Below are 23,088 nucleotides of genomic sequence, written 5' to 3'. Positions count from 1 at the left end.
TAAGAGCCTACCTCAAAACTTTCACTAGAAGATGTTGTTTTGATGCTCAAATATCCTCAAATTGATCATCTTGATATCAAGATACATGGGCATGAGAAAAAAATGGATTTCAAGTTTGAGAAATAGTGTATTTATGATGCATTTTTAGACCATCAATTTTCAAGATTCTCAAGTTTTCATAGATATGTCCATCTATACTATTTTTGAAGCTTTACACTTTATAACTAAAAATAAAAATATATTTTAAGGCTATCACAAAGAGTTTCAATATTGAAACCACATTTCTCAATACTATTTGAAAGTAGACTCTAATTTGATTGTTTAGAGCCTAGGTTCTATACAGACCACTTCCTTTTGTAATTTGTTTCATTCAGACTCTTGAAGGGAAAAGAAAAGAATAAGTATGTGAAATGTGCGTGATGGATGCACGTGTATGAGCAAGGATTATCTCAAAACCTATTTTTATATCTAATTATAAGATTTTAAATTTCAAAAAAGGTTAAAATCAAATAAATCTATCAACATATGAAAATGGACGGTGTAGATAATATGTTGTAAAATACACTATTTCTGATACTGAAATTTTTTTATTTTTCATAGTTATACATCTCGATGTCGAGATGATCAATTAAAGGGTTTTTTAACATTAAAACTACCTTTTTCGATGGATTTCTTAGGAACATCCGTAGTTCTACATTATAAGGTAGAATCCTTATATATACTTTTTCCCTCCTATAATTATAAGGGCATGCTTTCTATATTTCTCCTATAACATAAAATTTATATACTTTCCCTTATCCAACCGTCCAATCTGAATGGAGGGCTAAGATTGCCTCAATCACAATGTCACGTCTCTACACTATTTTATTTTCAACTTTTTCTATAAACTATTTTGACACCAAATTTTGGACATCCAATCCTCTATTAAACTCGCACTAGCGAAAAATATAAAAAAAAATATTTCCAATAAAATAAAATGACCAAAATACCCCTGAATTTTTCAAGGGTATTTTGGTTATTATATTTTATCAAAAAAATATTTTTCATATTTTTTAATACGTGCGCCCCAATGAGAAGATGACATGTATCAAATTTCATATTCATACAATTTGTATGAGAAAAATTAAAAATAAAATACTTTGAGATGTCGGATCTAAGATCAAACGGTGAGTGGCTCTCTTGATCAAAATTGGATAGCTGGATGGTAGGGGAAGCATAGATCTTCTATGTTGTAGGGGAAGTATAGAAACCTTCAAGTCTATAAAAACCTCATGAACCTCCTCTAAATTAAATATATATATATATCATTTAATATATTTATCCACTTTGATTTTTCTAAAAAATCCATCATCCAAACCCCAGGAAAACTCCCCATCCCCCTCTATTCATCACCCATGAATCCCACCCTCTCTCTCTCGTATAAACGTAAGTAGTTTAAACATAGCATCTTAAATTTCATTTGGATAGGGCTGATTTAACAAAAAAAAAGAAGATTAATATTATAATTTGGAGGATTAAAAAAAGCAAGGAGGGGACCAAAGGTCGCTTCTTTTAGTTTGAAGGGGGTCTATAGGCTCTCATAATACTGAAGGTTTATTTGAGATTACCATAATAGATTCCCTTTTACCATGTTAAATTCAAAAGTTAAAAGTTTTTTCTGCATTCACTGTGTAATGTTTGTTGAAGCAAACTTGTAAGTTTGTTGCTAAGCAAACGTATTTATTCACATGCAAGTGAAGTAATGTACTGCTCTCGCATTTAAATTAGTTTTGATGCTTCCCTTTTAAAAAGGATGGATGTCACATGTTGCTTTGCGGGCGACATGTCTTTTTTTTTTTAATATAATAATAATAAATAGAATATCTCAAACCATCTAATTTGACATCTAATACGCCCAGTAATTACAGTCGATGTCTCTTTCTCGGCTCGCCTCCACGCCCCACCTACATTTACTAATCGGAGTGATATGAAATTTGGTGCGTATGTACATCTTAGTAAGGCGCACTTAATAAAAATTTGAAAAAAAATAATTCGTAAAATATAAATTGACCAAACTACCCCCGTAAATATTTTAGGGTATTTTATCAATTTATATTTTACGAATTATTTTTTTCATAGTTTTATTAGGAGCGCCTCACTAAAATGTATACACACACTCTCTCTTCATCTCAATAATCAATTTAAAAAAAGAAATAGTTTGATTTAAACCATAGATATAGTCAAAATGAGTCCCCCTCCAATACTGAATCTAGACCATTCATTTGATGAATTTCAAGATCTTAGCCTTTACAAACTCAAAATGATTTTTTTCTTCTTTAACAATGTTTATCTAATGATAATAAAGTCATCTACAAAATTTGAAAAAGAAAAAATCCTTCTAAAACTTAAATCTAAGCATTTTATCAAAATGGATGGTCTATGTTAATTAGGCTAAAAAAATACTTCCGAAGTTACGTTTTCAAATTTTCTTTTTTTTTTTATTGTTCATTAGAATGAAAAGAGTGCATATTTAAAATTTGAATCAAACAAATGGTCTTAACATGGTTTTTTAATATTGTTGCATTATATTATGATACAACCGTTGCACGACATCACTGCTCATATGAACATATGAGCCCAACGGCCTAGATTGAATCTGGACCGATTTGACGATCACGAGTGTCCGGTAGTGTTTGAATTTTATTATTTTTTCTACAAATCCAAATCACTTGAAATTTTAAGTGCGTGTTTTTTTCATCAAGATGCACCTAATAAAAATATTAAAAAAAATTATTCGTGAAAACAAAAATAACCAAAATACCCCTCAAAATTTTTCAAGGGTATTTTTTATCATTTTATTTCATGTAAAACATTTTTTTTATATTTTTCGAAGATTCGCCTATTTTTTATAAACACACGACTAAAATTTTAAATGATTTGGATTTGTAGAAAAAAAAAAAAAATTCAAACACTATCGAACATCTTTGATCGTCAGATCGACCCAAATTCAACCTAGACCGTTGGGCTCATATGTTCATATGAGCTAGTGGGCTAATCCAAGATTTTTCCATATATATATATAAATGATTTCATGCAACGGTTGTATAGTAATATAATACAACCACACATCTAAAAAACCGTATTTTTGACATTTGTATGACCCCAAATTTTGCATGCACACTATTTTCATCCTTAAAATCAATCCTACAATAAAAAAATTCAATTTACACCCTCTGTTCAACATTAGAACCTTCCAACAATGAATCTCGACCGTCTATTTGGTGAATTTCAAAATCTAAACCTTAACAGATCCAAAATCAATTCTTTTTTTAGCATAGCTAATCTAATGATAATACAAAAATTTTGAAAATAAAAAACAATCCTTATGAAGCCTATATCTAACCATCTCACTAGAATGGACAGCGTATATTAATTGAGAAAAAACGCTTTTTAAGGCATCTTTTCAAAAAAAAAAAAAATTTAATTGTTCTTACAAATGAAAAGAGTGTACGTTTACAAATTTGTGTCAAACAAATGTCTAACATGGTTTTTGAAGGTGATTGCATTATATTACTATACAACTCTTACATGAAAGCATTCCCCATATATATATATATATATATATATATCAAGTAGTTAACGGATCGCTCACCTACATATCCTTCGCAAAAATAAATAAAATAAAATATACATTAAAATAGAACCATATAGGATAAGGATTCAAGGGACTTAATAAAATATTAGAAATACTTACTTAAAAAAAAAAAAAAAAAAGCCCCAAATGGGAAGTGTTTAGTAGGAAGGGGATTAAGGGGAGAACCGGGCCCGGTCCATACCATCAAGGGATCGAGCGACCGATTCTCCATCTGGACAAGCGACCCAAATCAAGAATTGCCTAGTTTTAAAACACTGCTTTTTAAAAGAGAGAGAGAGAGCGGGAGAGAGAGCGGGAGAGACATCGAAGAGAGAATTTTTTTTTTTTTTTTGCTCTTAACTAAGGAAAGGTATTTTTAGGCCCTTGGGCTTAGGAAACTTGGTTGCGGGGTTCAGGGGGCTGGTTTCTATAAAAATAAAACCAGTACCAGGTAAAATGAGTTTGAGAATCTTTAGTTTGGGGAGCGCAGCGTGGAGAAACCTACGGATGGAGGGGAGAATGTAAATTTCCCGTCTTTCTGAAGCACAACTCACCAAAACCAGAAAAATCTTTGTTTTCAGTGTATAGATTCCTACAATACACGAACCGGTTAACCTCTCAAAATTGAATGGCATGCCCCGAATGCTAAAACCTATGGTTTTTAGAGCACAAAAAACAGAAATTATCAAAACGAAGAAAGTAAACACACAAAAGAAGAAACGAAAGCTCTGTAATCCATTGCAGGCAGGTAAAGAGGAGTGATGCTGAAGAAGCCATCAATCTTGCTTGCCACGAGCAAGCCGAGCCCGGTGCCTGAGTTCAGCTCTTTTCCATCTCACAATGAGTTGACACAAAGAAACAAGTGTATTAATCTGCAAAAGGTTGATATAATAGAAATCTGTGAGCAAATATTGTTTTCCTTTTAACTATAAAATCTTATTCCAAAATAAATAAACTGCAGTATCCCAAAAATATTTTCAACTTTTAAATAGCTTACGCCCTACTGGGAAAGAATCATCGTTCATATTTATGACAAAATATCAACCAGAACTCAGTTTGAGGAAAGGAAACGAGCTTGGGTTAAGACGGTAGAGGCTAGGTTTCCATAGCCCAGCGTCTCAAGATCCATTCCTATGTAACCTTGTCCAAAAAAAAAAGATGAGAGCTCCATTCCTATATAACCTTGTCAAAAAAAAGAGAGAAAAAGATGAGAGCTCCGATAGACTGCTGAATTTGCTTTTGGATTGAACCACAGCAAGAATCGATTTTAGTTGGATTTAAGGAAATACTGAACATTTGGATTTCTCAAATGAGTCAGAATTTAGAAGAAAATACATGAAATGTAAAAGTGGGGCCTGATTTCTCTTACCAGGATGATGATTGAGATAAAGAGAAGAGGGCCAGACCAGAGAACAGAAAGAAAAAGACCATATGGGTCAAAGTAATTCTGGCCAGCAAACATCTCCCAGTTTTTTGCTAGAATAATATTGATCTTCTCAGCAAGATACACCCCAACCACTGCACATTAAAAAACCCCTTACAGCTTTTTTGGAAGGAAATTTGAACATTGAAACCATAAGAAAACTAATTAACTCTACATTTGAGTAGCCCCACCAACACATGTACAGCATAACCAGTGAAAAGGCAAAAATTCCAAGCAATCCCTCTAGATTAATTGGATATTAATTGGCAGTCAAAAAATAATAATAATTGTATCATTATCATCTTCAAGTCAATTACAAACATCCCTCATGTGATCGATTTCTAGTTATATTTCTATGAGAGTCAAGTTTGAACTCCTCAGTAACATTCTCATAGAACTCTCTGTAAAGTCTAAACCACTTTAGAATTCAATCCATTATAAAGCCATGAATAGTTTTCACAGTTGGGAATCACAAATGCATTATAACATGAAGCCAATCATTTCAAATAGGAGAGCTTCGTAAATAAAGAAGTTGTCAACCACAGAAAGCAATTATGAAGAATATCTTACTTAAAGACCTCGCTGATGTGGGCAAGACGAATCCCGACTTTTCTATCATTTTAGTATGTCTATTGGGATCCAAACCTAGGTATACTTATGCAGCCCTGATGCCATACCAACCAAGCCAAAAGGGCAAACCAAACCACATTTATTCCCAAGGGTTACAATAGGTTCGGCGAAAGAAAGTTTTGATCAATGCAACTCAAGCTTATTCTTCTTTCAACATGACTCGAGGGATGCAAATATATTGGGAGAGGTGCTCACTGATAGTGGTTTGCATCGCATGTATATTTTTTGATGGTTAGGAGATTTTTCCTGTTTCCAACATGTTGCCATCTCCTTGACCGTTTCTTAGCTTGTATATTTCAATTTTATAATAGAACAAGTATTCTGGATATATAGAATTTCTAGAAATTCTTTTGGCCACTCAATACACTGTCTACTTAACAGAAAATCTCGGAAAGTTATCTTCATTTACATACAGATAAACACCTAGAAGGAACTACAACACACTTCCCTAGCTAACTGTTACACAATGTCTCCTGAATTCGTAGATTGTGATCTCTCTCTCTCTCTCTCTCTCTCTCTCTCTCTCTCACACACACACACACACACACACACACACACACACACACACACACACACACACACACACACACACACACATACACACATGCACACACAGAATCTCCTGGCATTTTGACTATCAAATGGAACATATAGGTTAGATCCCTACCTCCATTCACAAAATAAAGCTCAGATTCTGTCCAATAAGATTTATCGTGGATAAATGAAAACCAAGATTCATTAACCAAACATGGCAACACATATCCTCCGGTCCAAATATAAAAATAAAGCAGAATTGCAAAAACAAAACATGAATGCAAACAGCTCCCTTGAAGTACATGTGATTGAAGGAGTCTCTATGGTGATGATATCCCACTCTAATGGTCCCCAAGATGGTGCATTTGAAGCTTCTGTGCCTCCTCCATTCTACTAGACTCACAGCATGCGTTTGGAGGATGTTGGAAAAGTGTTCTCACCATCCGTAACTTGAATTCAATAAAGCTGCTAAAGAAAAGAAACAGGTGTCTATATTTCCTCACAAACAAGGCTGCCAACTCAAGTAAAAATCCATAAAGCCTTGTTTTTGCTCCAAGACAACAAAAAGAAAAAACTAGCTTATTCGCAGCTCTTGCAAATCCTCAACTCTCCTAGACTTAAATCCCTAATCCTATCAGGCTATCTCCAGATGTTGATTGGCACCAAATACTTTATTGCCTTGCACGGCATACCATCATATAGATATAAATTCCAAACTTGTCATACAATAATTGGATTGGATCACTACAAAAGACAACAACCCATAACTAGGTCAAACTCAGATGGGAAAAAAAAAACTAGCAAGCCTACTTGGAGACCCATACCACCTCCTTGTCCCTTGTCGGGAGTAGGAGGAGTAAAAGAAGCAGCAGATACCTTTGCATTCATCTCAATATAGGCAAGAAGTTAACGATCAAATCAAACTCTGACAAAGACTTATGAATAGCAACCGGCTGATTCATACTATTGAAAATGCTAAACTATACATTTATAGTCATAGCCCCACTTTTTATTTGTTGAAGTTCCAAATGTAAGTGCATTACACAACTTGTAGTACTTGAGAATGCGAAGAATGCAGTCAGTCCTAAACATCCAGTGCAATAGAACTACCAAAACTGAGGTCATCAGTTCAGGAATAGAGTATAGGACATACACAAAGTTATGAGGGGTACGTTTCAACCAATTAAACTATAAACCCCGACAATTCTCTCTACATGCAATTCGCTCACTTCGGAGTGAACAGAAAGAGGAGGCCTTTGCTCTATCTGCTTCTTCCTCTTCCCAGGAATGAATAATGGGGGCCTGCGAGAAGCAAGCTATCTTTTGCGACTCAAACTGCCGGTACACTTTCTTTCTGGCTTGCGACGACTGAAAACAGGCGGGGGCTCTCTATTTGCTTGCAATGTCGGCTGTTCACCTTTCGTCAAGGCCTACTGATGGCTGGTTGTCCGCCTATTTGATTCAAAACAAAAGGCACAACTGAACTACTTGACTTATGTGCAGCTAGAGTAGTACAACAGAATGCCATTCGCCCTACTTCAGTCACAAGCCCCCTTAGCAAGCCCGTATGCTACCACAATGGATGACAAAGGGGCGGTTAGTGAGAGTGAAGGGCTAAGTGGCACCACCCATGCTTGGTGAATAGGGTTCAGCAAAAAGTGCTACTACTAGGTGGCTTCCAAGACAGCAGACTCTAGTGAGCTCAGGATAGGCTCGTAAAAAGAAACCTAATCTACAACTCTTTTTTCTATTATTTTGTTTGGAATAAAAATGAAATCTATAGAATCAGGATTATGCTACCGAAGAGACCACATTTTCCAATTGCATTCATGGTATACAAATTGTTGGGGATAGTGGAACCACACTCTTCAAGCTGGTGAAAGAGTTGTTGGCTGTGAATCAAGGCGAACTTGTCTTCACCATGCTGGGGAGGAACAATGGAAGCCACAGTACATATAGCGAAGAGGGAAATAATCAAGAATAAGACAAAGAATTTTATGCATGGAAGGAGGGAAGAAATAAAATAATAATAATAATAAAGGGTGAGAGAATATAGCCTCTCTCAGGGTCTACAAGGGAATCTACCCCAAGATCTTTTCACAAGATCAACTCTTTACTGAATCACCAAATTCTCTCCTTTACAAAGAAGGGAATCTCCCCTTTAAATGCACTTAGAAGAAAGAAAAAATAAATAAATAAATAAATAAATCCAAAAATTATCTCTCTAAAAGTCGCGTACATCTCTATCTCCCTATTTTGTCACGTGAAGCCTGCATATCTCTTCCTTATCTCCCTATTTTCTCTCACGTGAATCTCTATAAGCCTCCACATCTCTTCCTAAATTTTAGTTCCTAATCTATTCCACAAGAGCCTCCTAAAAAAAACAACTCATATCAAACTTAAGATTTATCTTTTTAAAACTAACCAACCCAATTGCTACCCCATCATCAAAACAACTCACCCACCAAAAACTCACACACCAAAAATCCTCCCACCTAACTTACCCCAACGTACTTCCTATTCCTAAAACAAAAAATTAATCTATTAAAATAAAATAAAATAAAATTTTGAATTTTCCTAATATCTTTCTGCATCAGAATTGAAGAAAAATCTGGTTGACTTATCAAAAAGAACATTAGGGAGAAAGAGGGAGGGAATATTCATGGGAGAGGTAAGAAGAGGAAGAGATCATAGGTTTATTTTTCAGTACAATAATAAAGGGAAAATAATCAAGGATAAGACAAAGAATTGAAGAAAAATCTGGTTGACTTATCAAAAAGAAAGTTAGAGAGAGAGAGAGAGGGAGGGAATATTCATGGGAGAGGTAAGAAGTGGAAGAGATCATAGGTTTACTTTTCAGTGGCATAATAAAAGTTGCTAGAGATATAATGAATGACAAAATTTCTAAAATCTGCGAGGAGTTGTTGTAAAACTTTAAAATTAAGTCTCTGTGCATGCCCCCCATTCCTTTATGGGCCTACATTTGCCTTTCAACAAGGTAACTTAGGCATCCCATTCCCATTTTAGTAACTAAGGCTTTCATTCCCATTTTGGATACAACAAATTTCACCAAAGGATTAACTTAATGGACCACATATTAAACCTACCAACATCTATTCGAACAAGCAGAGCTCTTAGTTCACCAATCAATGCGGAAAGGGCATTAACCTGTATAGTAGAGTCTATGGAGATATTCACAATTTCCAGGACTTGAAGTTAAGTCCTTATAAACTATGATAGATTTCTACAAATAGACTATGGCGTACATTTTTTTTTGAGTTCCAATGCACACAAGATTCTCATTCCTATTTCTTGTTCTTTCAACCTCAATATAGCCAACTAGATTACAACTATTACAGGATTGGCAGTTGCAAACATATCAACCCAATTCCATATCACCTTTTACAAAAAAGGGGCTACCTAAAGACCCATAATACACCTCCAAGTCCACCACCCCCAACAGAAAGACCCAACATCAGGCATTCCACAAAGCAGAAAAGATTTTAACTAAAGATGTTAATCGCTTATATTAACAACGCAGTGGGCTTCACTCTGACAAGGATGTTGAGATGGATGAGCCGCAAGGCAAGACGGGATAAAATTCAAAATGAGGACATACGCGAGAACTTAGGTGTGGCTCCAATGGGCGATGAGATGAAAGAAAGTAGACTTAAGTAGGCTGGCTATATATAGCACAACAGTCCAGCACCTGTTAGGAGATGCGAATTGGTTCAAGTAGAAGGCTCAAGAAGGGCAAGGGGTAAGCCCAAAACGACATGGTTGGAAGTAGTGAAAAAATATATGAGGACTTATGGATTTACTGATGGTATGGCCCTTGATAGAGTAGAATCGACCAGGATGGTGTAGCCGACACCAAATAGTTGGGAAAAAGGCTATGATGATGATGATGATGTGGGCTTCACTCAAACGGGGGGCTATAATTGTTCAAAAAACCGGCCTACCTAGTGCCTAAGTAGTCACCTGGCCTAGGCGGTCAGAGTGCCTTGTCTAGGCCAAGGCACACTTTCCTAGGCACTATCTCCTTGGGCGGGTGGTGTCCTACACCTAACCGCCTGGGTCACCCCTTGTCCAAGCCCCCGAGCAAGCGACATTGCCCCCTTAGGGTGGTTAGAAAAGGATTGGGGGGCATTCTCAACACCCTGTCCCCCAACCCAAACACCCCCCCCCCCCCCCCCCCCCCCCCCCCCCCCCCACCCCCCGCAAAACCACAAAAAAAAAGCTCCTTTTTAGGTCATTAAGACAAAAAAATAAAACTTAGTTTTCCTAAATTGTTTTGAGATAGAAGAAATTTTATAATTTTTAAACTTCTCTTTTTTTTTTAATAGGATTCATTGTGGACCATGAATAGAGGTTAAAAGAGGATATTCGGAGAGAATAGAACTCAATATTCAAACATTGAGGATCTATGCTCAGGCAACAAAGTTTAGAAAAATATCTCTGCATTTGAGATTCCTTCACTATTTCGAAAGGCCTTTTTTGAGGTTGAATAGGAGTGGGAATCCGAAATGTAGATATAGTTTTTGCTTGAAAAAATATATGAACAAAATTCGGTGTAAGTTTTGTAGTAAAGATATAAATGCGGAATCAATAGATTTAAGAATCACCTTGACGATATTAAGGGTGATGTTGCCCCCTGTATGGAAGTCCTGGTGGATGTTAGGAAAGAAGTACTTGAATATTTGGATGACAAAAATATAAACAAAGCAAGGAGGCAATTGAAGGGTGTGGTGAATATATTTGGTGATGAGGAACATGTTGATGAAGGGAAACTGAAATGGGTTCCTCTCAAAGTTCTAAGAGAGGATTTGGTTTTAGGAAGCCTCATATAAGGGCCCAATGGATGCCTTTTATCCTCCTATCCTGAGGCTGCAATAGAGAAAGGAAATAAGCAAGTAACAACTGAACAAGATTCAAAAAGGAAGACAGGCCCAGATAAATCAACATATTACTCGGTGGGTTTATTTGGCAGGCATTGCTTTCAATGTTGTTCACTTAGGCAGCTTTCATAAAATTAGGCAATTGGCCAATTTCGGCCAAGGTTGAAGGGCCCAAAAGAATATGAGCTTGATGAATCATTGCTATAGGAGGTAGAATTCACAAGGGACTACCCCAAGACCCATAGTGATGCACGGGCAAAGTATGGGGTCTCAATAATGACCCATACATGGAATAATAGGACGACTAGAAATATGATGAACTTGAATGTCAATTGTCCTTTAGGGGTAGTATTTCTCATGTATATTGATGCATTTGATGATATTCATAATGCACAATTTATTTTTTCTTTGATTGACAAGAATATTGGGAGACTAGGGAGGAGCACGTCAGCCAACTAGTAACAGACAAGTTTCAGCCAATATGCTTACTACTCATTCATTGTAAAAATGGCAAACTCGTATCTTTCGGACCATGCACAACACATTGCATAGACCTCATGCTTTAAGCCATTGGTGTAAATTTCTAGTGTAAAGTGGACAATTTAATAAGGCTAATCTACAGTCAGACAATTAGCATGACATGCATTTTCATTGAGAAGAGGCCTGGGTCACAAGATTCTCCATATTTTTACGAAGTTATGGAACATTTTGGAAAAGAGAAACCAATTGAGATCTACGTTCGCTTCAAAAGAGTGGTATAGATGCAAGTAGTTCAGGCATGCTAAAGGGAAAAATGCATGTGGTATAGTTTTTTCTATGATTTTTTGGAGTGTGGCAATGTTCAATTAAAGTATTTTTAACCATCATCAAAGGTTTACAATTGGATGATAGTGAGGTGAGGCTTGCTATTGGCTTTGTATATGATGCTTTAACTTGAGTTAAGAGAGAGATAGCAGAGGCATTTGACAATGATAATTATGGCCCAATATGGGAGAAAATGGAATAGGCAGCTTTATCAGCCACTTCAAGCAGCTGGGTACTATTTGAACCTAAATTTGTTTTATGCTGATCTGGATATTGAGAGGAAGGATGCAAATATCGATGCAGTTAACTTTATCAAAAAAAGACAAAAACAAAAAAAAAGGATGCAAATATCGATGGCTACGATGAGTGGTTTATCCAGGATAAGATAAGCCTGATCTGGATAAGGAAATCCAATATAAAATTTCTGCAAAAGACTTGATTTTGTAAAATTGTTGCAAAGAGTTGATTTCATACAAGTGTTGCACTAAAATCATTTGGAAAAGAAATGACAAAGAGACAAACCAAATCAATGCAGGTAATCTATCTAATTTGGGTAATCTATTCAAGTCCCAACCAGCATAGTTTCATTATATTAAGGTTATGTTACACAAAAAACGGATGCACGTTAGCGCAACGGCTTCGCGCTAGGCTAGCCGTTGCTTCTTGACTTGAAGCTACGATCTCAAACTCCAGCCACCCTTGCATTTCAGAAACAATCCACTCCATGCCTGTATTCCCAACATGTTCTGCAGTTGCTGCAGCAGCGGACCGAGAAAGACAAAACCCCCTTTCATTTTATACAATTTGCAGGTCATGGTGGAGCCAACATGGGACGTAGTCCTCCAAACTTACAAATGCCTTGGCCATCCGGATATTGAGCTTAACATGTAGTTTATCTGGTCATTGTGAGCACGCCTGGAGTTTATTTTGAGATGGTAAGTTGGCAAATTGCATTTTGCAAAGGTTATAAACTGCAAATTTATGGTTATAATAATTGATTATATCTCTATGTTTCATGGTTTATATATAATAAATTATTAAGTAAATAAGTTTATAAGTTCATGTACCTCATATTTAAAAATTATAATTCTATTCACACAACTCTTAAAATCTATTTAAAGGCGATTATATTAAGGTTTCAAGTTACACAAAAAACGGATGCACGTTAGTGCAACGACTTCGCGCTAGGCTAGCTGTTGCTTCTTGACTTGAAGCTACGATCTCAAACTCCACTTGCCCTTGCATTTCAGAAACAATCCACCCCATGCCTGTATTCCCAACATGTTCTGCAGTTGCTGCAGCAGCGGACCGAGAAAGACAAAACCCCCTTTTATTTTATACAATTTGCAGGTCATGGTGGAGCCAACATGGGACGTAGTCCTCCAAACTTACAAATGCCTTGGCCATCCGGATATTGAGCTTAACATGTAGTTTATCTGGTCATTGTGAGCACGCTTGGAGTTTATTTGAGATGGTAAGTTGGCAAATTGCATTTTGCAAAGGTTATAAACTGCAAATTTATGGTTATAATAATTGATTATATCTCTATGTTTCATGGTTTATATATAATAAATTATTAAGTATATAAGTTTATAAGTTCATGTACCTCATATGTAAAAATTATAATTCTATTCACACATCTCTTAAAATCTATTTAAAGGCCATTATAGATTTACCGTATTACTCTAGTTCTCTAAGTCCAAATTCTAGCTCATGCATTTTCCCATAGGTGCGTACAAAGAAAAGGGACAGGTGCATACAAAGAAAAGGAACAGGCTATAGCAAAAGAGTCTCAATGATTTAGTCTTTGTCAAGTATAATGCTAAGGGAGCATTCCAATGGTCATGAGAAGATGGACACATTGCTTCCAAAGACATGGATGATGCCAGTAAGTGGTTGGTTGAAACCTGGGACTGAATAGGTTATACCCGGTGAAGTTTGACTTGGGATATGATAGAAAGGCTTCAGAGCAAGCTTCCAACCCAAGGAGGGCCACTAGATTGACGTTCATTACTATTGGTTCATAGAGGAGGAAGAGGGAGATTAAGGAGGATGCCTATTCAAAAGAAACTTTCTGATACTGTGGAGTCATTATGTTGAAGATGTTCATGATTCTAATGATTATGGCCAGGAATCAGATGGAGGAGCTCGGGATGAAGCCAACAATATCGAAGAAGATAAAGAATAAAGACTACATAGTTTCTTAAATTTCTTAGGTAACATTTTACTTTTCTGATTTTCAATATATTGTGGTTTCACTGGTCTGGAATGTGTATGGAGTCTGTGAACTATGTATTGTGGTTGTGGTCATGTATTTCAGTAATTATGTACTTTATGGTATAGGACTGTGGGCTAACATATTCATCCATATGACATTAATTTGAGTTTGGATATGTTATTGCTAATATCTTTTACTCTTTATGTTTGTACTTGTCAGCTACTTTAATCATACGTTACTGGATACTGATTATTATGATTGTCAAATGTGATTCAATTATTTGATTTCAATGTGTTTCAGTTTATTTATATATATATATATATATATATATATATATATATGGAAAAAGCTGGCATACGCCACCTCGCGTATGGGCTTGGGAATGCCCTATGAGACAGCCTACTCGCACAACTCAGATTGAAAGACTCGTCCTCCCTTTCCTTATAAAAAAAAGCTGCCCTGACACTCAGTGGGACGGAGAATGGCAGAGGAAGAGGGGAAGAGACGTGGAGAGAGAGAGGGAGAGAGAATGACTGCAGGAGGGAGAGAGAGAGAGAGGGAGAAGCCAATGGGAGGGAGAGAGAGAGAGAGAGGAAGAGGGCAGCAAGGCAAGGAGAGAGAGAGAGAGAGGCACCTGCAACTAGAAATACCTATTTTCGAGATGGGAAAGAGAGAGAGGAGAGAAAGAATGGCAGCGAGAGAGAGAAGGAGAGAGAGAGGAAGGGAGAGAGAGAGAGGGAGAGGGAAGCAGAAGAGATAGGGCACAGAGAGAGAGAGGGCAAGGGCAGCAAAGGCAGAGATTGAGATGGGAGTGAGAGAGTGAGAATGGCAGCAGGGGAGAGAGGGAGAGAGAGCGAGAGAGAAAGGGCAGCGGGAGGAACGGAGAGAGAGGGAGACGGCAGCAAGGCAGGAGGACAGGCGGAGAGAGTCACTGCAACTTGGTCTAAAAAGACCCCTTTTTAAGATGGGGGAGAGAAAGGAAGAACTTGCATAGTAAAGACCCATTTTTAAGATGGGAGAGAGAAAGGAGAAAGAGAGCTTGCACAGTGCGTCAGTGCTTTTGCATAGAGAGTCTGAGCAGTTTTTTTATATATATATAAGAGTATCTCAGCCATTGGGCATTCCCAAGCCTATAGGCGAGGTGGTGTATGGCAGCTTTTTCATATATATATATATATGTGTGTGTGTGTGTGTGTGTGTGTGTGTGTGTGTGTGTGTGTGTGTGTGTGTGTGTGTGTGTGTGTGTGTGTGTGTGTGTGTGTGTGTGTGTGTGTGTGTGTGTGTGTGTGTGTGTGTGTGTGTGTGTGTGTGTGTGTGTGTGTGTGTGTGTGTGTGTGTGTGTGTGTGTGTGTGTGTGTGTGTGTGTGTGTGTGTGTGTGTGTGTGTGTGTGTGTGTGTGTGTGTGTGTGTGTGTGTGTGTGTGTGTGTGTGTGTGTGTGTGTGTGTGTGTGTGTGTGTATAGCACTCCGAAAGACAAACAAGCGAGCTCAGCGAAACAAACCAGACAAGACAGAAAAGAAAAGAGCTAGCGAAAGACGAAGAGAGGACATCTGAAGGCAAGCGAAGAAAGCGGGACGATGCGACGCGTGCAAGAAAACTACAAGGTAAAACAGCAAACCAACGAATGCAAGCAAGAAAAGGGATGCGTGTCCAAAAAGTAAAGCACTCTAAAACGCTCAAAATAAAAGCACTCGTTTGAGAAGGCTCTTTGTTGTACCCTCTCCAATTTTTTGACGCTGCAAAGCCCTATAGAGGGCTTTGACATTGCTATATATATACATATATATATATATATATATATATATATATATATATATATGGGTTATGTTATGGTGCTCACACTATCGAGTAATTTATCATGGTATTCAACAAAATTTGGATACTTATATACCCTTGTTTTGTACATAGAGCTTTTTTTTAATAAAGGTATTTTTAATCATTAGGATGGATGTGACATCATCCACATGGGGTGTGACATCACCCACATGGGCCATTAAATGCCATTAGTGTGCTCCATGTAGGTGATGTCACAACCCATGCGGATGATGTCACACCCCCCCCCCCCCCCCTTTTCCTCTTCTGGCAGCATAGGCATTGCCCAACATTCATTGGGGACTAATGCTTCCATCATCTGAGTGAGTTGTAGCAAAAATGTCGAGCTTTCCTAAGTCATATTCAAAGTCAGAGAGCATACATTCTTTGTAATTAATGCAGGACCTTGTGACCTTTAAACTATGTAGAGCCCCAATGTTGCATCTATATTTCACCAAAAGACCTCAATGTCAAGCACTTGAACCCTATGAAATGTGTTTGATCAAGATTCCTAGAAGGCATGCAGACCTCTCTCAAGCTCTCCACTTCAACTCAAAGAATCAACGTTTTTCTTCCTCTTCCTCCTCATCAATACTTTATTCATCACATTGGTATTCCTCATCGCCTTCAGAATTACTGCTTGAGACCTTTCTATGATTTTGGGTACAATGGTACTCATCATAGATTGCGAACCCACTATATCTTCATCACTGTCAAAATCTGCCTCATATTCTGAATCAACTTCTACAAACTCTCTTTGAAAACCATTGTAGCATTGTCAGTTGCTGCAATCCAGAGGACCAAAGTTATGTTCAACATCTGTGTCTTCAACGTATCATTTGAAGCATTTTGTAAGCGGTTGAGGGACTTGTGAAGAACCCCCATTTACTTTACCACTATTGGAAGTTTCAGGGTAACCGGTCGCTTGTTTCCTTAGATTGGGTGCAAGAGTAGTTGCAATCTCTTGGGGATTTTGATTGTCTCATTAATGAACCTATCATAATCATCAAAGGTACATGCAACTGTTTCTCTATCACAAAGAGATCATCATATGGTACTGTCCACCAGTGCAATTAAAGCTAACTTCCTATGTTGTTTCTTCAGCTGCCTTCCTTTCCTTCTATAAATTTTCTCAATCCGTGGAAGAATGTCATTCATCAGCATCTTTTCGGGGGGCAGCTTCTCTCTTAATTTTTCTCACAGAGTGCTTATCAAAAGCTTCCTAAAATTCATCAAAGTTATTTGCAACCATCACCCACTGGTAAGTAATAATAGGCTGGATGAGATACCCTTAGTCTCCAACTTTTTTCAACTCAATTGTTCTCGCTGTACGATATAAATGATGGTCAACAATTGGATGACCTCCATGCCAGTAAGAAGTTCCATGTGAATCACGCCACAATTCACTCGCTAAGGAATGCTGAAGGCTGAATTTCTTAAATCTTAATTCCTAAATCTTCTTGGTCTAAACGAATATCAAATTATGCTTAAACACGCCCTCCAGGCTCAAGTGCCCAATAGGCCTCGACTTCCTTCCCATGTGAAGCAACATCCACCAGTCCTTTAACTTTCAGCACAATACTCTAACTCCAGTTCTACGCCCCAGAGCAATTCTGGTTATGGGAGGGCTAGCCTTCGACAGCGGCATATGAATGTCAGATAAGGTCTTATTGGTGATGATAAGAGTAGTTTCCATCTCCTCCACTGAGTATCTCCACTTTTAACGTTCAGAAGGGGTCTGAAAACATGGAAAAAGTTGAGAGATGAACTCTCACATGGAGCATAAGGCCCAGGGAGGGACACGAGAGAGATCTGTGATATCCTTGCATTGATCAGAAAAGTCTCTTTGCAGAGAGAGAAGGGTGGTGTTTTTGCTGCTGGCCTGCTGCTGTTTTTTTATTGCAGAAGAGAGAGAAGAGGCAAGTAAAGTACCGTTAGACACGACCATCTTCCTTGGTGTGAGGAGAAAGAATTCAAATACTAATAAGTATATGCAGGAGCTTGTACATACCATTACATAAATAAAGTTTTATAAGTTCAATGCAAGAATTTATTTAAATATAGAGGTAAAAATATACCTAAATAATAAGATTAGTGTCTTGAGGTATCAAAACTGTCCATTTCATATATGTTGAGGTACAACTGTTGAAAACCATCATGTACTAGAACTCTGACAAGTTCAACCAATTAGATCCAAGCCATTATTATCCAACCAACCAAATTTGAGAAAGAGCACGGAACCAATGAAACTCGCAGATTCATTTATCATCAACTTTCCAAAGTAGAAGGCATCCCAACACTAAGCCAGGAATGACCAAAGACAAGGGCAGAGCATAAATGCTCAGATGGAGCATGTAAGCCCCTTCACAAAATATAAACATGAAAGGATGATATGAATCAAATTCTCAAAAATAGCAAAATGCCAAAACAAGGAATTCTGTAGCATTCAATACCAAATCCTAGTAAGTTCCTATACTTAAAGGACTAGCATGTATGCCTGCTTCCCTAGATAGATACATGTAATGCAATATGCTAATGCAATATGCAATCCTAAATGCATTCTTATGGGCCATGCATGTCTGAGCTCTGAAATGGCAAACAAAAAGTGATTGAAAACGTAACAAACCTCCACACTAAAGCATTGACAAGGTAAGTCCTGAATGAAAATTTGAAAAAACAGCGTATAACTTTCTAGATTTACTAAAACAAAAAAGAGACTGAAACCAAAGTCAGGCATCTCAACCATATAATCGGTGTTGCCTGCATTTTGCCATGGTGCACACATGGACACGTCCCTGAATATAGGACACTTTCTAATAGGCATCAACCAAAGAAGTGCTAGAAAATTCATGACAAGTGTCGATGAATTTTTCTAAAGTTTTCAAGTTTTAATTTTCTATATTTATATACTCTATATTTTTCATGTAGATTCATCGCCATCTGGGGGTTATTTGGCTTGGTCAAACACCTGTGACGCGTGTTGGACACCAACACCTCTGCCACTGTCCACGCAAAACTGGATACAATTCTTTGGAGACAAAGGAGAACCACCAAAGTACAAGGACAACAAGCACCACACCTCTTGGAATTTGAATTTCTTGGAAAACTGCTAATGGATACGCTTCAGGTGAAAGAAGCTACCATATACTATGATAAGCTTGCTCTTAAAGTCCCTCAGAGTGCTCACCACATTTATAACATCCATGCATAATAGAGATAATTGATCATTTGCAGCAAAGAGAGATGTATGATGAGTGCATCCTACATGAGAAATTAATGATTTCTATAATTTTGGTTTCCTCAATTCCAATATATCTTCTATATGCAGAATTGTTTCGCTGGCACAACATGCACATTCTTCGACTCCTAATGAGGAAAAACAACTTCCCATTTCTTTTTTTCTTTTTTTTTTTTTTGAAACCCAAGGGTCCAGTCAATGAGCACATAATTATCAAGAGAAACACATAATACTTCTAAGAACAGACAGAAGGCATGCAAGATCTGTTGTACTCTACTAAAATAACCAATTCATACTTTGCAAAAAAGTTCATTAAATAACCACATTACATCCAGAGAAAAAGTATGCTAGTACGAAGATTGTCTGAACTTACATGCCATAACAAACAATCCCATTTGGAAGTTGATTTTCTTCCTAAAAGTGATAGCTGTCACCAGCAACACAAAGTGGAAACATAGTAACAGTATTAACCAAGGCTCCTGCAAATCAAGCAATACAAAAATGTCATATATTCACAAGTATCATATTTTCATGTATGCTACGATGATACTTTTACAAAATGATGCATATCATAGTTTGTGGAGAAACTGAAAAATCAGTAAGCATGTTTTATTTGAGAATAAAACTCTGCAGGTTACATTATGAAAAAACTTATCACAAGAGGAACTGAATAAAGGAAGGACATATCACAAGAAGGAAAACACACTAGCTTCACATGATCTTCCCTTTCTTAATAATAATCCATACGGTATCGATCACATAATGATGATAATAATAGTAATAACAAATCAACAACAAACTCTTATAAGAGCGTGACCCATTTGGCATGTCAACTATTTAGTGTACGAGGTGAGTTAAGATATCTCAATCATATGTGGTCTGAATGCAACACAAACTCATGATGACACCAAATAATGCCTCCATTGTTAAAGAGCATGAACAATTGAAGAAATTTCGTTATCGTATGCCAGGTAACATGAATGCACATCTTCAAATTCTCACTAAAGAATGTCCAAGGGTGTCCCTCCTGGCTCAACACAGTACCTATCTCAACATGAAGGGATCACAATTCACCTCAAAGACCATCTCAAAATAGGGAACTGTTTTCACTGGTGTGCTTGTCATTCTGGCCTTTGTGAGTTGGAACTCTCTTCTGCCTGTAATGCCCATCTAAATGCCCCTGAAATTAGCTATCATGCAATCACAATGCTAAAGTTTTGGATAAATCTCTGATAAAATGAAGCAAGACCATGCAAGATGCAGAAATCACCAATGAAACACAAGGTCAGATACCACTGTTGAAAACCATCATATACCAGAACTCAGAATCTCATCTCCTGGAAATTAAGCAAATTCCTAATTGGGTGTTGATTCACACAAGTGTCTATCTAGTTTTGTAGATGATACCTACTGAGATTGTAGATATCTAATCTTATTTGCATCTAAAGAATTCTCCAAATGTGTTTTAAGGTCCTGTAAGCAAAGATTAGTGAGGGGTTGATCTTAGGTACATCAGCCCGTGACATCTCTACAATATTTTTGAAAAAGTTATAATGCTTAGAAACAATAGCTGGTTAACTAATGGGATTCTTCCACCGAAGGAAAGAAGTGTATTCTTCAAGAAATCATGTGAATTTAACATGCCAATATAAACAGCTCCTCAAGACACCTTTCCTAGGTACCAATTCAATGTATCAAAGCTCAAGTATGAGGATGCAACTCACGAAGTTACAAAATGTCTCCCCATAAAGCATCCATGATCTAAATTTTGCTTACCTCTAGACAAAGGCACAAAGCAAGAAGAAATCACGTGCACATTAGTAAATTTCTATGGTAAAGGTGTAGGTTATAATAGACTTTAGCAATACAAGAAAAGAACAAATAATAACCTACCTTGCAGACTCAAATCAAAAGTCTCCCTTGACAATCCATTCACCTATATGCAATGCTAACCAATGAGACACATTTACCACTTAAGGTCCTTGGAAATCCACCACACTTGAAAGTCCCACTTCATCATAATGAAGAAAAAGTCAAATCAATGCAACCATAGGCATTCTCCATTATCCATCAAGCCCACCAAACCAACAGAGCAAAATGCAGAAATGGATATCGTACATCAAAACCTCTTAAGTAACCAAGTTCTAATCCAATTTTAACTGCCATAAGCAGAACATCAACATCTGGAAAGTTGAATGACAACATAAATTCAAATGTCAAGAAGCCTATGTGTAGAAAAATAACCTTTTGGAGTTAAGTGAATACAATCTCATCTTACGCGTTTAAGATTACTGACTAAACCATCACAGCATCGCTCTAAGCTCAACTATAAAATGACATAAAAATTAATAGACATATGTCGAAAAAGGGAACACCAGAAACAGAAACAAGACAAAACTGAAACAAATAGAAAAAGATAAATTAAAAAAATACATTAGAATATAAGGAACTTAACTATCTACATAAATATTTGACTAGAATGAAATCTGATTCATGGAAACCATCATATCATTCAATAACATAAGAAACTTCAATATCTCTGGTCTAATAATATCACAAACAAAAGACAGCTGTCCCAAATATGTAAACAAGAAAGCCACTTTCTTTCCATTACACCAAACTCTAGATAAATTAACTCTGAATCCAAACCGAGGACTCCAAGAGAAGTTCTCTTTGCCGTGAATAACCATGTCCTGAGGTAAAGCTTGAATGAGCATTGATGCATGCACAGGAATGTCCCAAGACTTAGAAGGAAACTAAGTGGATTATACAATTCAAATTCAAACATGTACTAGTTCAGACCCTCTTTTTTTTTTTCCTTTCTTTATTTCTTTTTTTTTTTTTTTTTTGGATGCCAGTTCAGACTGATAAAACAATAGAAAACCCATTGGGAGTGGAAGTTGGAAAGCTAGAAAACCACCTGAAAAAGAAAAAAAAAAAAATTAAGAAAATGAAAAAGATCCCTCAAAAGTCTTTCAATAGTGATAGTTGGGTTTTGATGTTTAGCTCACTTAGTTCCCTATTTCCAACTCCCAAAGCCCAGTTCACAGAGTGATGCATATCCATTCAAATAAACCCAATTTCAACTTGGGGTCCAAATGCACCCATGAAAAATAAAATTAAAGCACCCATTTTGCATAAATGCCCCTTAATAAATCTAACATCTAGAGTTCACACAAAGTGCAATTCCCAAAAAAAAAAACTGAGTCAAAATCAACTAAAAAGTAGAAATTTAAGAGAAAAATAAACAGATTTCTACAAAGATGAGCAGATACCGTCCAATCAATAGCGTGGAAGAAACCCATGAAGTTATCATACGCAGGACGAGCTCCTTTGCGTATCTCTAATACAAAAGTTTCAAAGAGCAGATTCATTTGCTTGAAATGATCGTCAAGCGCCACTTTGAGCTCGTCCATGGCTGTAACAACAGGGCAGCTTGCTAGTAGAGAGCGAAAGGAACGTATTGAGAGAGAATGAATGTTCTTGAACACTTGGAAAGAGAGGGTGCGCCTGTGTTCTTGAAAACTTGGAAAGAGAGGAAGAGAGCCACCTGCTCTCTCTCGAAGGCGTGTCTAGAGAGATCTGACAGAAGGTGGACTTGCGACCAAGTTCACAGACACGAGTTTTCAAGCACTACAATTACTGCTAATAATTCCTGGGAAGTGCATAACATTTGGGAATTTACTTTTGAGAAATTTACATTAATATCCCCTCAAATTATTGATATTTAAAATATAATAATAATAAGGAAAGGAAAAATCTATATTTGGTTGGAACCTCAAATTCTAGAAAAAAAAAAATACATGTCACAAAAATCTATGGACAATGGTTGTTTCTAGGGCAAAAAAACTCTCTAATTGATCATCTCGTTAATATATATGGATGTGAAAAAAATATAAATATCAAAAAATATATATC

At 36.9% G+C, this 23,088-nt stretch overlaps 1 protein-coding gene across 2 annotated transcripts; it reads right to left on the bottom strand.

Moving 5' to 3' along the window:
* Positions 1-4,163: 4,163 nt before the first annotated feature.
* On the bottom strand, positions 4,164-22,848 carry LOC18436682 (Tmem18). 2 transcript variants are annotated; one of them, XM_006846907.4, is made up of 4 exons: positions 22,446-22,848; positions 19,544-19,649; positions 4,983-5,131; positions 4,164-4,485 (listed from the first exon to the last, which is right to left on the bottom strand). In XM_006846907.4, exons 1-4 carry the CDS (start codon positions 22,584-22,586, stop codon positions 4,390-4,392), a joined length of 492 nt encoding a protein of 163 aa, XP_006846970.1. In that variant the 5' UTR covers positions 22,587-22,848; the 3' UTR covers positions 4,164-4,389. The 2 variants fall into 2 exon arrangements, with proteins under 2 accessions (XP_006846970.1, XP_088707837.1); XM_088851711.1 differs by lacking the exons at positions 4,164-4,485; positions 4,983-5,131 and adding an exon at positions 16,264-17,820 and having other exon boundaries at positions 22,446-22,813.
* Positions 22,849-23,088: the final 240 nt, after the last annotated feature.

The sequence above is a fragment of the Amborella trichopoda genome, chromosome 11 (assembly GCF_054954075.1).
Source record: "Amborella trichopoda isolate Santa Cruz 75 chromosome 11, AtrichopodaSantaCruz75HAP2 v2.0, whole genome shotgun sequence".
NCBI classification, from domain to species: Eukaryota; Viridiplantae; Streptophyta; class Magnoliopsida; order Amborellales; family Amborellaceae; genus Amborella; species Amborella trichopoda.
This window is presented reverse-complemented; position numbering and strand designations above follow the sequence as displayed.